Source organism: Entamoeba invadens (genome assembly GCF_000330505.1).
Source record: "Entamoeba invadens IP1 unplaced genomic scaffold scaff_1105074725347, whole genome shotgun sequence".
Lineage (NCBI taxonomy): Eukaryota > Evosea > Mastigamoebida > Endamoebidae > Entamoeba > Entamoeba invadens.
Window position 1 is genome coordinate 116,141 of NW_004440163.1, and position 16,360 is coordinate 132,500.

Below are 16,360 nucleotides of genomic sequence, written 5' to 3' on the forward strand. Positions count from 1 at the left end.
AACAGTAAAACTTTATTAAATAATATTCAACCATATGCAAACCAAAAAATAAAAGGTCGCGTCTTTAGTTCGCCCAAGATTTTGTTGTTAAAGAGATGATTGTGTCAATTAAATTACAGTAGAAATTCTATCGGTGTGTGGTTTTGACCAATCAAAAGTGACCTACACACCGATAGAATATAATGATTTCCCACATATTTGGGACCAAAACCCGCAAAAATAATTTCAATTGCAAATTTGTTTTTATTTTAAAAGAGTAAAGACTTGGTAATAAAAACTTAAAAAGAGAAAAATTATCAAACAAAAATAAATTCAAAAAAGATAAGAGAAGAAAAGCATAAAATGCTCTTCAAAAAATATTAAACTTTAAATGATAATAAAAAATGCACCGACTTCCACACCAATCACAAGAGCACGCTTGTGATTGGTGTGAGGACAGAATTGATACCTAAAAATTAACAATTTCAGCAAGGAAGTCACAGATATTTACGACACATGCAGACAACCAGCCTGGCGTGCTCATCCAAGTCTTTGAGGGCGAGGCATCTATGACATCACACTGCAACCTGCTTGGAAAGTTTGGGTTGTTTGGTATCTTATTAGCACCACATGGAGTCTCACAGTTGAAGTCACATTTGACACAAATGCAAATGGGATATTAAATGTGTCGGCTGAAAACGAGACAACAGGAAAGAAGATTCTCAAAGGCACAAGTGGACAAGATGGTTGCAGACGCAAAGAAGTTCAAGGCAAAGGACGACAAGATGATGACTTTTGAGGCTAAAAATCGACACTCACCTTATGCTACCGTGTAATAACACGGTAAACAAGCAAATTTTTTCAAGGTTATCAACAGAAGACAATGTAGCAATCGAGGCTGATGTCAAAGACGTACTTGAGTTGTAAATTGACAAGAACCAATCCGCACCAAAAGTCCATTTGTTTATACAAAAAAACAATGCGTTGTTCTTTTTCTAAGCAATTAAACGATTTAAAAATACACAATATTATTTTATGTTTACACGTGTTACGTTTTTTTTCTCAAAAAAACAAAAAATACATTGTGTCATTTTTCTTGATTGTCGATAGTTTTACAAATTTCATTATTTTTTAGTTTTTTTGCCAGAAATTTAAAAAGAAAAGAAAAAAAAATTTACACACCTTGGTAAAACCATTTTCATGACTTCACACACCGATAGAATTTTTACTGTATCATGTAATTTGAATCAGAAAACAAAAATTTATTAATAAAAATAGTTGTAATAATTGAATTAATAAATAATAAATTTTATATGATAACTATAGTTGTTTTTATTATTATATTTAAAAAAATGTTTATTTATTATTTTAATTCATTTGTTCATTTTGATTAATTATTTGTATTATTTAAAAACAAATTATAATTTTATAACCTAATTTAGTAAAATAAAAAAATGTTATTTTATTTTTAGTTTTGTATTGTAAAACTACAAATTTTTCAACTTTCCAATTTTTTTAATTTAAATAAATAAAATTTTTATAATAAAAAGTTTTATTCAAAGTTATTTACTAATTAAAATATAGTTTGGTAATTATAAACTAACCAAATTATATTATAATTTTTACTAATTTCTGTTTTAATTAAAAATACCTCAATGATAAACTTTTTTGTTTTTTTTTATTCAAACAACTTTTGGAAAAAACTCTAAAAAAAGTCACTTCTCTATTCAAAATAGTTTAGATTTAATATTGATTAATAACACACCTTTCTATTTTATTCGACAAATTCTTTCATACCATACTATTATATTAATATTCATGGTTATTATTAAAATAATAATTAAAAAGAAACAAGACGATTATTTCGCCACAACTTTGAAGTAAAAAATGGTGAAGAGAGTTCGTTCAATTACCCTGTTAATTTTTTAATAATTAAGACAAACTAATACAGTAAGAATTGTAATATCAATAGTATAAAATAGTTAAATACAGCGTTGCAAATCATTGGTTCAAATGTATAAATAAGTGGAGGAAAGTAACCAATAGAAACAAATTACACCCACGAAATATTAAAGTTAATATATCCTATTAATTATTCTGGTTGGATGTAGAACCAACGGTTCAATAGAAATAGTTTGAAACTGAAAAAAACAGACAAATGAACGTGATTCTCCGCTACATCTTATCGAACTTCTACAGACTTCTTATTTCTTCGTTCCTTTTCAACTTTTCCGCTTATTTCTTATGGACCGTGATACCTTTACGTGCCAATGATTTGGGTGCCAGTTCACTTGAATTAGCGATTATACAAGCTGTCTCTTACGGGTTAGGTGCTTTTTTCTCTCCGTTTGCTGGAAAGTTGACTGATTTGATCAACCCTTACTTGTTATTTAGAATCGCCGATGTGTTTTTCATAACATGTGTCGTCCTTGTGATGGTATTAAATACACAAGTGTGGCATTTGTACATTGATGTATGTTTCTACTCGGTAGGTTCTGGTTTGTTTTGGCCTGTTGTTGGTTCGACTGTCGGGAAAGAAGCTCCAATTGGAAAAGAGAACATGCACAGTTCTCTTTACTCTGTTTTTTGGAGTTTTGGGAAGGCGTTGGGGTATTTGTTTGGTGGGTTGTTGAAGAAGGCGTTAGGAGACAATGCGCTATGGGTCGCGATTGCTTGTAGTGGTGTTTTATTAATCATATACCCCTATTGTCTTCCGCCCGAAGTCCGTGAGCGGATCAAGAAGAAAAAAGAGAGTGAGCAACGCTTAGAAGACATTAAAGTGACAGTCATGCACACTGAAAAGAAGGGAGAAGAGAAGGAGGACACTGAAATGAAAGATGTTAAAGAAGAAAAAGACGAGAAGGAAGAGAAAAAGGGGAGTGAGAACGACATTGAAATTCCTCTTGATATGGTCGACGATTTAGAGAAGCAGACGGGTGTTGATATCAATGCGGCCAAAGCGGAAAACGTTGAAGGACATGATTTGGATGAAGTTGTTGTTGCCGATCCAAAGGTGATTAAGTACAAGTGGAACCAATTCCAATTGAAGAACAAGACGTATATCTACCTTGGCTACATCTTGAACTTTTCAATTGTCGGAAGTGCGTCCGTCTTGTCCAATCAATACATCAAGCTCATCAAAGAGAAGGATATTCGTGTCAACTTGCCTCTTGCTGCTCCAAATGATATGTACCTTGGTCTCTTTTTCTTTGTGTTTTACTTTGCACAGACCATTGCGATGATAGTCATGTCACTCACAACAGTTTGGACGTATCGCCGTTCACTCTTTTTGATAGGCCAAGCGACTGTCATGTTGTTGTTTATTGTCGTTGCGATATCGGACCAAGTGTGGTTATTACTCACTTTAAGTTTTTTGAGTGGGTTAGTTGCAGGGTTTGCCTATCAGACGTCCACCTATTACTCTCTGCGTGCGAGTGAGCAAAAGAAGGGATTCTTTGTTGGTATCTCTGAAGGCACTGCCAAGCTTGGTATGGCCTTTTTGCCGCTCATAGCTGGTACAATGGCAACAGCTCTTGACAATTTGTATGTGCCAGTGTACATTGGTATTATTATTGTTCTCTTCTGTACAATCCTCTGTGAAATCGTTTGTTTTTCTCACCATTTTCTTCATCCAATTGGAAGTATTTGATTTTACCACAGTGCGTCTCATCTCATAGGTGTACCACGTAGGTTACGTTATCAACGTACGTCGACAAGCAAAACGACAAGACCCAAAGGAACACGATTTTGGTATTGAGATGTCAAAGGACACAGACTTTGACAACGAAACCGATGCTAAAAGTGGGATGGGCTCAGCTCGACAATCCGTTGGCATTCGCTCAAAAAGTGAGTTTGGGGAACAAACTCCTGAGAAACGGGAGAGTGACGATAAAGTCTCCGAGAAGATGGGAGACGACGAACAACATGATGACTGATGTAAAGTGGCGTTTTGTGTTTTTCGGAGTTCCGTAACTGAGTGGAAATGGACCTTCGGGTAGTTTTTATTGGTTTTTCTTATTATCCATTTACCATTTATTTACTACTAACAATTACTTCAATAAAAACTACAATAATTATATTAATAATATACTACCCATACCATACAACGTGAAGGACCAATTATGTTACAAACAGTCAATAAATCAGTTAATCAGTTTGTCCAACTCCTTGATCATTTCCATTGCTCTGTCTGTATCTTTAAATACAAACCCACAACAAAGCTTTCTTCTAATTTCGTCGACAACGTTTTCTACTTCGTCGGTGTCCGCAATGGGTACCTCAAACTCAAATTCCAAAGTTTTGAACTTTGGAATTATAATTTCCTTTGTAATAATAGGAACCTCCACTTTTGAAGGTACTTGAACGCTCTCGGATTGTGTTGCGATTTCTCTTTGAGGAGGTGTGATGGTGGGGTTGCTTTGTTGTTGGCGTTGGATTCCCTTCACTGCATTGGGGTGTTTTTCTATAATATCGTCGATACATTTTGTGATTGTTTCTTGCGAAGGATACACATTTAATAACATTGGATGGTCCTGTCGCTGGATTTTTTCTGATGGAGGGACAAATGATTTCCATCCGAACTGACAAAGCAAAGATGCGTATGTTTCAGTTATTTCAAATTGTGGTGTTTCCATCCCAGACTCTCTGACATAAACTGGAATGACTACACTTTTGAACCACAACTTCACGTTTTTGAGTATTTGTTGGAAGAGAGGAAGTTGGGACAATTGTGGTTCGACCATTGGAAGTAAGTGGTACAAACAATCAGCAACTTGTGCGTCCTCGTACTTCTTCAATATTTGGTAAATGTCTTGTGCGTGTTGTTGGATCTCCACGCGCGACGAAGTGTAGCTATTGAGGTTTTTCAATTTCTTTAATGGAATATCACAAACAAGGTCGCTTAACACTTCCCTTGCGTTGGGCTTCAATGGTAACGCAAAAGCAAATATTATCTCGAAAAAATCTTTTGAATTTTGCAAAATAAATTCGACGTATGAGTTGTACGATTTCGTGTTGTTACGCACGTCAACAAGCCTAGAAAAGTCTCGTACGCGTTGATAGAAAACATTCAATGGGTTTTCTGGCTTTGACATAAACAAATTAATTTTATAGTTCAACAATAACTATTTTTTATATTGTATATGTATAATAATATATAATATATGTATAGTAAATTATACCATTTTTTTTTGCAATTAAATTATTTAATAAAAATTGTTATAAATATAAATTATTTTTTATTATTATAGTTATACTTTGTAATATATATAAAATTAATAATAAAACAACTTGTATTATACATTATTATAAATTAAATTATTATTTTGTAATACAACAATAATTGAAATGACAAACATAAACCAAAAGAAACGTCACTTCTATTTTAAACCAGTTTTATGTATTATAAAATTATAATAATACATAATACATTTAAATGTAATAGAATGAAAAAACACCTTTAATAAGTGATGAGGTTTGGTTTTATCCAATCTTCAAATAGTCGTAGCGCAAACTGAATAATCAAATGGAACAAGACCTTCTTCAAAATATCTTATGCAAATTACCAGAGGACAAGCAAGTTGTAGTCAAAGAGTTTCTCATTTTTATTCTTTCACAAAAAAATGAAGATTTATCTCCAATCATCACATTCATTAATCAATTCAAGCCTGGAGAGAACTTGCCACCCTCTCTTCTCTTTACTGAACAACAACAAAACTTACTTAATATCTGCAACGATAACAAGTTAAAGCTTCTTAAGTTAATGGATTATCATCCAAACACACCATCACAACACGCATCGAGTCCTATTGAAAAGATTCCTCAAACTGAATCGAACAAGATAGGGGAATATGTACTGGTCAAACAAAAGCCACAGGTTACCGTCGAAGTGAATTTTATAGAAGCTTTCAAGGGAGTCGAAAAATGTATTGGAGATACACAAGACAAAGTCTTTATACCGGAATTCTCGAAGACAGGAGATGTCATTGAGATACCGGGATACACTGTAAAAGTTGAAATATCAGACACTATGGGGTACATGACTTTCAAGGACGACATTTACTGTTTGATTCAACCAAAGGCTACTCAAGCTGTTCACCCGTCTGGCGTTGTCATGAAGTTGTTGACTGGGAACTTCTTGACATTCTTGGACAGATACTACGTCTCAAAAGATAAGACACTTGGACGAAACCACAAAGGGCGATTCATCCCAATAACCAACATGTGCTTCTTTGGAAAAGCTGATCGAGCGCAACTCAGTGAAACAAAGTCTGCGTTCACCGTCCCACAGTCCACTCCTGTGTATTCAAAACCAGTGCTGCCTTTTTTCCCACAAGTCGTAGTTCCACAACAACCAACCATTGTGGCTAAAGACCCAAATACAGTTCGCATGAAGAAGTCAGTTGTACTCCTTGAAAAGCATGTCTTTGGGTTTACACACAAGAATACAAAGGTCAATACAATGTATTGGGTAAAATGGGGAAACAACTTCATCACAGCAATCGACTTAACAGACAACATTTTTGGGACAGTAGAATTGCCAACTGATTCAAAGACTCCCAAAGACCCAAGCAAGTTGGATGAAATGGAAGATTTCGTTGAAGACTCTACCCATTACTATGTCTCCTTTGTAAACGTCGCATGTAAACCACAGACAAACATGCAAACACTCAAAGATAATTTCACATTCACTATCTCAGACGTCTTCCCCGCTGTAATGAAACGAAATAAACTTGCTGATAAAAATAAAGTCCTCTTACAATTGGAATACACAAGAAGAGACTTGTACAACACGTTACTCACGTTCCCTCTTATCTATCCAATATCACTCGAACCAGAACTTCTTAAAGAAAACAGGGTCTTTATACCTTTCTTCAAGTTCAACTCACAGAATAAAAGCATCTTAGTGATTGATCTGACACTTGTCGACTAAGTCACTTTTATTAATATCATTTTTGTTATTAATTAACTTGAAAAGAGCACTGAAGTAACATCTAATGCAATCAAATAACATTCATTTATTTTGTCGTTGTTTGAACAATGAAACTTTCTTTGGCTTTTGGTTGGTCTGGTCGTGATCTTTGGTACCTTTTTTTCTCACGACAATCCCATCCACATTATCTATTTCTGTTGGTTGCGAAACGACTTTCTGAACGTGTTGTGTTGGGCTCTGTTTTGACTTTTTATGTTCGACAATCGTGTTTTTGACAGCAGGGGTTTCAAGCTCTTCTGGTCGAATTTCGTTGATAGTCATGTCCTCGGGGATTTTGTTGATGAACTGTAATTTTCCTTGCGACTCTAAGTCTTTCTCGACAGAGACTGCTTGGTCCCATCTCGCTTTCTCCTTCGCCCAGTCAATGTTGGGTGTCTTCTCAACGGGGCGATTTTGTTTCATTTTTTGATACTCGTCCTCAGTTATAAATTCACTGATATTGCGGACATCGCCACTTACTGTCTCGAGTGCTGTTTTTGCGTCTTCTTTCATCTTTGCTACAAGCTTCTCTTCTTCCAGTTGTAACGTTTTTATTTTCTTATTTAACAACTCTTCAGTCTCTTTTGCCGTCAGTTGAACAAAATACTCATCACTCAATTGGACCAATAAATTGTTTAACTCGGTTGGCTGTACTGTCACGGGGATAAGTGCAGCAGGTTCGATTTCTGGAACTGATGATATAGGGGCATACATCGGGATTGGGGCAGTTTCGGTGCGAAGAGTAATCACTTCTAATACTTGTTGAACGGTTCCAATTTGAAGTCGAATGTTGTGAAGGGTTGCCACGTTATCTGCCATTATTGAATATTCTAGTTATTTCATTTCTTTGAATAACATTTAAAAAACATTTCATTTGATAATAGTAATGATTTAATATTTATCGTTATATAATATAAATGTTATTTTCATTGTTTTTTTTGTTATTTGATGTTTAATATATTTATTTAGATATTTTTAATAAAAATCTCATTTATTATATTACACATTCATGACATCTGGTCCAAATTCGATTTTTTAGACAAAAACAACAAAAATGGACAAGTTTGTTAAACTTGCGCAACATCTAATAACATAAGCAAGATATTTAATCCATTATTTTATTATTAAATTATAGTAACTCAAAAACAAATAAAAAACACAAATTACAAAATTATAATAAATAAACTATAAAAGTATGAAACAATAAATTGAAATCAATCTTCATTAACAACATTAGCAGTTCCACGTCCATCAACAAACTCTTCATTACCATTAACAACTGCGGATACGTCTCTTTGTTCTATAAATGCAGTCAGCCATCTTCTTGTAGTGGGTGGAAGCGGTTCCAAAAACAAGTTTCTGTTTTCGGGACTAGTTCTCAAATACGAGTTGAATAAATAAAAATGAACATTTCGCATAGGATTTTTTGTTATCATAAAGTTGAGAACTGCATGTGCAACAATTGAATAGGATCCGTATTTGTTCAATGGTAATTTCCACACATTTCGCATCATTTTAAAAGTTGTTACTAACCAGCCAAATAAGTTCTCGACTTCAATTCGACAAGACGAATGACAATTGTTACGGTTTTTAATGTGCCTCCTCTGTATTTCAGTTAACTCCAGATCATTGGTTATTTTAAATGGAATTACACAAGATGGGCAAGAAGAATAACCACCATCTGCCAATATCAACATGTTACGTGGGACACATTTTTCATAATAATAATCTTTAAATAACACACTGTCGTGAACACTGCATTCGATTTCGGTCACGATACTGACCACCATACCGAAATAATTGATGACAACTTCCGACTTCAAGCCTGAATGATTATGTTTAAAACTGAAAAAATTTTTATCCAACACAGTTGTCGTTCCGTGTTCAACTCTTTTATTGTTGATTGCCTGATCTCTACCGTCAACTGCAAAAAACACATGCTTTAACTCTGGTATATATTTTCCGAAAGCAGCTGATCTACCAATATCGAAGCTTTGTGTACATTCTGCACATTTTAACACAGAGTCGATAAATATTGTTTTCATTGCTTCACTAAACAAGTCGAGTGCCAGATCAAGCCACTTAGATATATTTGATTCTCTTCTTCTTCTGTTTTTAATCTCGTTCACTTCATTTTCGTTGTTATCTGGTGAAATGATTTCAATGTTTAAGAATTCAAACAATTCTTTATACGTGTAATCACCATGTAATTGAGTAAGTAACAATAGTAGCAGATCTTCATAAGTGAGTTGGTTTTTCTTGTTAAGAGTGACTACTTTAGTATTTGGTATTGTGCCTGTGAACTTTCCAATAGTTCTTTCAACTTCACTTTCTCTGTTTACACTGTAATATCCGTTTTTGTATTTCATCAACTTGCATAATTCATCAAAATGTTTTTTTTGAAGTCCAGTCAACATTACACATCTTTCGTTGGTAGTTAGGTTAATGGAACACAACGTTTCTTTGTTGTGAGTAGTGATAGTCGCAATTGGGGTAGCAACGTCTTCGAGATCAAATTCTTCGTTATCCATTCTCAAAAGGAACATGTCAACACTTTCTTGATTACAGTTGAAGCTCGAATGTTAGTCATAGCTTCCAATCTTATCCGTTGAAGTTGAGTTGTTTGTCTTCTTCTTTCCTGTCTCGACTCCTCAATTGCTGTTGTTTGTTCTGCTTGCAATCTAACTGTTTTCACTTTTTTTTGCTTCTTTTGTTGGCACAACTGGTATGTTGCGTGGTTGAATCTGTGAAAATGGTTCTCTCACAAAAAATGTTGGAAGTTGTGTTGGCTGTATCGTTGGCGTAGAATGTGGTTGAAGCACCGTTGATGTCGTTAAGGCTGCCAGTGGTTGACGCACCGTTTTTGTAACACTAGATCGATGAGTGGGATTAATAATCCTCAAAAAACTTGTTTTCGATGTTTTTGTGGTGGTTCGGCGACAGTTTGCCATCGATTGTGGGTAATTATTGGGTATCATCACTTGTTTTACTCGGATCTTTTTATTTTATTTCTATTATTTTATTGATTAATAAAAATATTATAATTTATAATAAACATATCTAGATAACATTTTGATGAACTTTTAAAAACAACCAAATATGAGTTCAATATTTGAGTTAAAAAACTTGCTGTTTTATAATATAGTTTTGGTATTCTTGCGATTTTTTAGTTATCTTGCGCAAAAACAGTGGTTTTGGACCAGAGGTCATTTTAAAAAATGCTTAAAATTTATTGAAAAGGGTTAAATAAAATAATGATTTTATTATAGTTATTTGGCATTTGTTTATAATAGTTTTATTATTTATATTTATCTGTCATAATGGTATAATATCATTGATATTTATAATATCGTTAAATAGTATTAATAATATTATTAATATGAAAATTGAATGATAATTAAAATTAATGATTATTTTATTATAACATTGTGTTAAATATTATAATAATAATATTTAAATATATAAAATGTTAATATGTTATAACCATTTTTCTTGATGGACTGAACTCGAAAAGCCACAAAAATGATAATTTTTTTGATTCATACTGTCAAAAAACGTTGAATTTTTTCCTCATTAATAACTTTCTAAAGTTATTGAATGAACCATATTTTATAGTAAAATAGTAATTTAAGAAATGTACCGTTTTCCTTTCCAAAACGATGTAATTTTTGGGGAGTGGTGTCGTTGCAGAACAAAATTACAAAAACTCGAGAAAAAGATAAACACATATGGAGGAGAGCGAAGTTTCTCATTCCCCGATCCCATTGACTTTATCTGTTCCGCTAACTTCTCCAAAGCCCTCCACGCCACCGCACTCCAGTTTGTTAACTCGCCGATCCAATTTTTTACCCTCGTAATCCCCGAACAAAATTAGAGGAAAACTTTGACACTTTTTGAGTGAAAATTACTCACTATTTTAGGCGAGACGACGGCAGTGATTGTAGACAGTGAAATAGTCCCATCAGACCCAACAAGACCCATTTCAACGCATGGGACAATGAGTTGGGTCAATTTGGCGATGGTTGTCTATTTTTCAATAGGAGGCGGTCCTTTTGGGTTTGAGGAGTCGATATTAGTGTCGAACCCTGCGTGGGCGTTATGGTCGTTATTAGTCGTTGCATTACTATGGGCTCTTCCACAGTCAATGACAATGGCAGAATTATCAGTGAGATATGAAGGAGGGTATAACGAGTGGGTGTTCAAGGCTTTTGGGTTTCATGTTGGACTCTTCCACTCGATTGTTCGAACGGTGTTTAACGTTGCGTGTAATGCAGGGTACATCGCATTGTATTACGACTACATTAATTCGATATACCATCAAACACTCTTTTTTGATTACGAGGATGTTTCGATGACCTATTTCTTACTCAAAATCCCAACAATTGTGATGTTTTTGTGTTTGTTAGTCACGGTCAATGTTATTGGTGCAAAACAGTTATCGACTGTTGGTATCTTCCTCACAGTCGGTGTGATCCTTCCATTCATCGTGTGTTTTTTCATAGCAACGCCGCACTTGGATTTGAGTCAATTAGTCAATTTTACAGTCGTTTCTGAAGATTCGTCATTTCCTAAATTGGTCTCTATCATCATGTTTAACTTGATGGGGTGGGACTTCGTCGGGAACGTCTCGTCGCAAGCAAAAAAGCCAAAACGGGATGTACCGGTTGCCATGGTTGTTGCGTTGGTCTTAGTTGTGTTGACATACACTGTCCCAACAATGGACTTAGTCACCACTTTAGATTTCACGCAACCGCCAAGCGTACCAGGCTCTCCATATTCTTCATTAGAACCGTTATACTCTTCAATGGCAAAAAAGCTGTGGAAACCATTATCTTATGTCATTACCGTCGCCACAATTTTGGGTGTTTTTGGACTTGCTTCTATGTTCCTTCAAACCAGCTCACAAGCCCTTTCTCATGCAACACAATTCAACTTTTTACCTCGAGTATTCTCATTAACGTTTGCGGGGACGAACACTCCATACTTCGCAATTTTGTTTCAAACTGTCTTTGCAGGGTTTATCTCAATTTTCGTGACATTCAATCAAATTGTGTCGGTGCAAATGTGGTTCTTGTCCGTCTCAACTCTTTTTATTATGGTCGCTTACCTCGCAATCAGATGGAAGGCTTACTTGAAAAAGCGTGACGTCGAGGCACTCTTTTATTTGCCATTTCATCCAGTCTTACTGACTCTCTTCGTGACACCCACTATTTTACTCTCCATATTTCAGTTGTTGTATAAAGTTGGTGAGTGGTATGTCATTGCAATTGGTGCAGCCACATTGGTTGTCTGTGAGGGCATTACACTTGTTGTTGTTTATTGTCAGAAGAGAAATTCGACAATCGTTACAATAGGAGACTCGCCATCGCCAATCCCAACTTTTACAGATATTGGCGTCATATCCCCCAAACCACAGGCTGAAATTAACTGATTTTTTGTGAATGAATATCTTAGTCATTATATTTGTTTTTGAAGGACAATTATCTCTATTTCCCTAAGATTGTCATTGTTTTCTATTTTCACACCCTTTTTATTAGACAATAAATTTATTATTGGAGTGTTCTTCTTCAAGAAAAAAAATCTTGCTCTAATTACATATGATATTTAAATGATTTTACAAAAAATATATAACATTTTTATACTAGAATCAATACTATAATGTACCTCATTAGGTAATAAACAATGACTTATACAATTTGTTTAATGAACTAAGAACAAGAAAAATATATGGGAAAAACATTGAAAGACATTACCACTGAGATAAAGAACGCTGTTGGTAAAAGAAGGAAATTGAACGGAGTGATAGAAGAAGCTATTTGCAATTTATCGGATGTAATGAACGACATAAGTAATGTTAAGGTACTGAGTAAACAGATCAAAGAAAATGAAGAAAAGATCTCAACACAAGAGTCCGAAATCGAGAAGTTGAAAGAAGAAATTCAAAGGCTTGACGAAGAAAAAATGAAAGAACAGACTCAAGCACAGATACTGCTACAAGAAGATGACTTTGCAAGAAGTATTCACACAATTCTTACTAACACTTTTTATTTCCAAAACATCACCTTTAAGTATTTGTACACATCACCTGTTATAAACACTGATATTATGAATGCAAACTTCAACTATGCACCTCTTGTGATCGTATTTCACACAACCGAGTCCAAAACGTTTGGGATGTTCTCAAACCTCTTTTTCTTCTCCATTTTTAATGGAATCTTTTTCCCCTTCTATCTCAAGACTGGTTCACTTGCCTTCACAAAATGTGAAGGCAATTACATCAGTGTGAACGGCGTGTTGTACTTCAAAGAGTCTGAAATCATTTTGGACAAAGCCATCATTGATTCAACTACAGAACCAAGTCTCTTTTATTTGGAACACTTCACCACACAAACAGACAATGTCATCAAATTGCAGATCACCAACTTCCACGCCTGGAATTTAATTTTTAATTGAAATATACATGTTTTACCGTTACAAAAGGTTCATTACCCATTTCAAATCATTCTCAGTCAATTACTTAACATCGCTACAATCATTCCTTTTTATTGAACGTAATTTCTGAATCCGAGTCCTCCTCCATTTTTGGTGATGTGTCTTGAGCATTAAATTCTTCTGCATGTGAAGGTCCAATGATTTCCTCCATCTTACTTCCGGGTTGTTGATCGTATGTATCCCTTTCCTCGCTGTCACTCTCATTGCTCGCATCATCATTTTCTTTATCGTCATTATAATAATCTCCATAGTAGTCTCCAGAGTAACTGTCATTACTGATAGAGTCGGAAGTTGGGGTGTCTGGATATGAATTATTTGGGTTATTTTCCGCGTTTGAGTCTTCTGAGTCGAATGAGTCTGAACTTTGATTGAGTAAATCTTTATCTTCCATTATCACCATTTTATACTCCGACAAGTCTCTTAGGTTTGTTGTTTCCTCGATAAATTCGTAGTAAATTGGTTGTGTTCCGTCTTGATTTTCCTCCTCAATTTTGTGTTTTCTATCATCAAATAAATCGGTCATGTTTGCCGTCTCCTTCATTTGTCTTGTGACGTCGATTGCCTTATCTAAATTGACTTCTATCCCTTGTTGGTCGGTCATCTTGCGGAAAATGTACACATTCTGTGACACAAACCCTCTCTTCCTTATTTTTAACGCAATTTTTTGTGGTGCGTCATTTCCCTGTAAAGAGATGATCCCTGGAAACATTCTCTTCATAGCACCTCTCTGTGTTTTTTTTAGTGAAATTAATTAATTCTAGTATTAATAATTCAATTTATAATATAATACTTTAACTATTTAATTATAGTAAAAGTATAGAAAGAATAGTAACTCTATTCGTATTGTGTTTCAATTATTCTGGTTTTGATTCCTCCTTCTTGTCTTCCGTCTGTGTGTCTTTGTTCTCTCCACTTTGTTTGTTCTGTTCGGACTTTTCCTTGACTTCTTGAATGATTTTATTGATGATGTCGATAGAAATCTTTTCCTTATTCTCGCTCTCCGCTTTCTTGTCCTCTTCACTTGTGGCAACTTTCAAAGACTCTTCTATCTTTTTCAAAGTGTTCTCATTTTTGTCAATCTCTTCGACTCCGGTACCATTCACAGCAGTTGCATTTTGTTTAGCTTGTACCATCCGTGGGTTACAAATTAAGAGTTGGTCATCGACTCTTGCAAGTCTATAATCGGAGTCGGTGTAAAACGAGAACATATTCAAAACGCTCTTTTTTGTCATAATCAAATACTCGTCGTCTTCCATCTTCCATACCTCATAGTTCTTCAATGGATATTTATTTCTCTTTGTGAAGTAGTGGCTTGGTATCGTCATGACTTCATCGCCTTCGATTGGGAAGACGATGTCGGACTTCTTTTTAAATTGTTGTGTGAGTACCAACGTGTCATTGTCGACTTTCATAGCAGTGACATCGAAGTCCAGATGATACGTCATTTTCCCCTTCTTCCCAAACTTTTTTCCCATAATGCCATACTTCTTGTAATTCTTGAAATACAGTTTAATGTGTTTCTGTGAGTCGATTTTGATTAACAGTATTTCACTTAAACTCTGCTTCTCTTCGGGTTGAAGAATTGTTTTGTTGACAAAGTAGTCTTGATCCAAATCGTCGACGGGGTAGACACTCTCCACTTGATTTGGTATCACCACATATTTAGTCTTGACAACACTCATCTTGTACCCTTCGGGTACTTTCTGTTGCACTTTATTGCCCTTGACAGTGTAGTACGTGTGTTTTCCCTCTCCGCTCAATTCATTCAGTTCACCAAATTTGACGGCAAACTGTGCAAAATTGAGTGCATTTTGGTCGATTTTGAATTGCATTGTCTTTGGAAATTTCTTGAGTGAATTTGATTGTAAGACCAACACGCATTGTTGTGGGTGGAGTTTGTCAATGACTTGAATCGAGAGGGGTCGTGTCGTCACAAATTCGTTTGACAAGATAAGAGGTCCTGACATGTTATTCATCTTGTGTCCTTCAGTGAATATCACTGTATTCCCCTGTATCACAACTTTCTGTGCGTGAATTTTAGAATTGACGCCAATGTGAATGGATGACGGGTATGTCTTCGAGCAGTTGATTGTGAGTGCTTTAATATCGACCAAATTGTGGCTTCCAATAAACCAGTCATTTAATGCACTAAACGTTGCCGAGTCCATTTGAATCGAACAATTCGTTTTACACTTTGGTATAGTGACATTAGTCTCTCCTTTGTTCGCTTCAAACACGTTGAATTTGCCCTTCTTCATAACAATAGCAATATCACCCTCTACTACCAATTTGGACACTACCGTATCAAGTGAATTGAATGTCAAAAAAGTGTTTGTCGCTGTGATTTGTTGAGGCTTCTGTTGCGTGATATTAAGTGGATACATCTTCTTCGGTACTTGTGGACAGTGTGCTACAAGGTTCACAAAATTCTGAGTTAAGTCTAAAGGAGCCTGAAGACAATCAGCAATCTCATAGGAACACCCGTCACAGGGACATAAATTGGTGCCTTGAACTACCTCATAGTAGTTTTTGACACCATCCATCTGCCGGACAAGACATTGCTGCGAATAGACTTGAACAAGAAAGACAAACAAAAACATTACCCTTTTCAAGTTCCTTTTTTTCAAGTTCCTTGTTTGTGTTCGAAATTATGCGGATTCCCTGTTTTAAATTTCTCTGGTATTACAATTCAATATCACATTTTGTGATATCCACTCGTTTGTAAACATCTTTTCAAAGAGTTGAAATACAGTTTTTTATAACGATACAACAGTATACATGAGATATGATTAATACTATGTATATGTTATTCATAATTAAATAAATAATATTGTAATAGTTTTGTATGATTAATTGTTTATTCAACTAAAAAACACAGACATGGCTAAACCTTTTTGTGTGATTTATACAACACAGCCC

The 16,360-nt window shown here is 34.9% G+C and overlaps 9 protein-coding genes across 9 annotated transcripts; 4 read left to right on the forward strand and 5 right to left on the reverse strand.

Annotated features, from left to right (window-relative positions):
* Positions 1-2,137: 2,137 nt before the first annotated feature.
* On the forward strand, positions 2,138-3,914 carry EIN_411340 (hypothetical protein; the record flags this gene model as incomplete). Its single annotated transcript, XM_004254504.1, has 2 exons — positions 2,138-3,583; positions 3,657-3,914. The coding sequence occupies 2 exons, from the start codon at positions 2,138-2,140 to the stop codon at positions 3,912-3,914; spliced, it is 1,704 nt and encodes a 567-aa protein (XP_004254552.1).
* A 207-nt stretch (positions 3,915-4,121) lies between these two features.
* On the reverse strand, positions 4,122-5,072 carry EIN_411350 (hypothetical protein; the record flags this gene model as incomplete). The annotated part of the gene is made up of 1 exon (XM_004254505.1): positions 4,122-5,072. The coding sequence occupies one exon, from the start codon at positions 5,070-5,072 to the stop codon at positions 4,122-4,124; it is 951 nt and encodes a 316-aa protein (XP_004254553.1).
* A 431-nt stretch (positions 5,073-5,503) lies between these two features.
* On the forward strand, positions 5,504-6,910 carry EIN_411360 (hypothetical protein; the record flags this gene model as incomplete). The annotated part of the gene is made up of 1 exon (XM_004254506.1): positions 5,504-6,910. The coding sequence occupies one exon, from the start codon at positions 5,504-5,506 to the stop codon at positions 6,908-6,910; it is 1,407 nt and encodes a 468-aa protein (XP_004254554.1).
* Positions 6,911-6,991: 81 nt separating this feature from the next.
* Positions 6,992-7,768, reverse strand: EIN_411370 (hypothetical protein; the record flags this gene model as incomplete). Its single annotated transcript, XM_004254507.1, has 1 exon — positions 6,992-7,768. The coding sequence occupies one exon, from the start codon at positions 7,766-7,768 to the stop codon at positions 6,992-6,994; it is 777 nt and encodes a 258-aa protein (XP_004254555.1).
* Positions 7,769-8,163: 395 nt separating this feature from the next.
* EIN_411380 (hypothetical protein) lies at positions 8,164-9,480 on the reverse strand (the record flags this gene model as incomplete). The annotated part of the gene is made up of 1 exon (XM_004254508.1): positions 8,164-9,480. The coding sequence occupies one exon, from the start codon at positions 9,478-9,480 to the stop codon at positions 8,164-8,166; it is 1,317 nt and encodes a 438-aa protein (XP_004254556.1).
* A 1,197-nt stretch (positions 9,481-10,677) lies between these two features.
* EIN_411390 (amino acid transporter, putative) lies at positions 10,678-12,380 on the forward strand (the record flags this gene model as incomplete). The annotated part of the gene is made up of 2 exons (XM_004254509.1): positions 10,678-10,768; positions 10,894-12,380. 2 exons carry the CDS (start codon positions 10,678-10,680, stop codon positions 12,378-12,380), a joined length of 1,578 nt encoding a protein of 525 aa, XP_004254557.1.
* Positions 12,381-12,676: 296 nt separating this feature from the next.
* Positions 12,677-13,402, forward strand: EIN_411400 (hypothetical protein; the record flags this gene model as incomplete). The annotated part of the gene is made up of 1 exon (XM_004254510.1): positions 12,677-13,402. One exon carries the CDS (start codon positions 12,677-12,679, stop codon positions 13,400-13,402), a length of 726 nt encoding a protein of 241 aa, XP_004254558.1.
* Positions 13,403-13,481: 79 nt separating this feature from the next.
* EIN_411410 (hypothetical protein) lies at positions 13,482-14,150 on the reverse strand (the record flags this gene model as incomplete). Its single annotated transcript, XM_004254511.1, has 1 exon — positions 13,482-14,150. The coding sequence occupies one exon, from the start codon at positions 14,148-14,150 to the stop codon at positions 13,482-13,484; it is 669 nt and encodes a 222-aa protein (XP_004254559.1).
* Positions 14,151-14,295: 145 nt separating this feature from the next.
* EIN_411420 (hypothetical protein) lies at positions 14,296-16,041 on the reverse strand (the record flags this gene model as incomplete). Its single annotated transcript, XM_004254512.1, has 1 exon — positions 14,296-16,041. The coding sequence occupies one exon, from the start codon at positions 16,039-16,041 to the stop codon at positions 14,296-14,298; it is 1,746 nt and encodes a 581-aa protein (XP_004254560.1).
* Between the last annotated feature and the right edge of the window lie 319 nt (positions 16,042-16,360).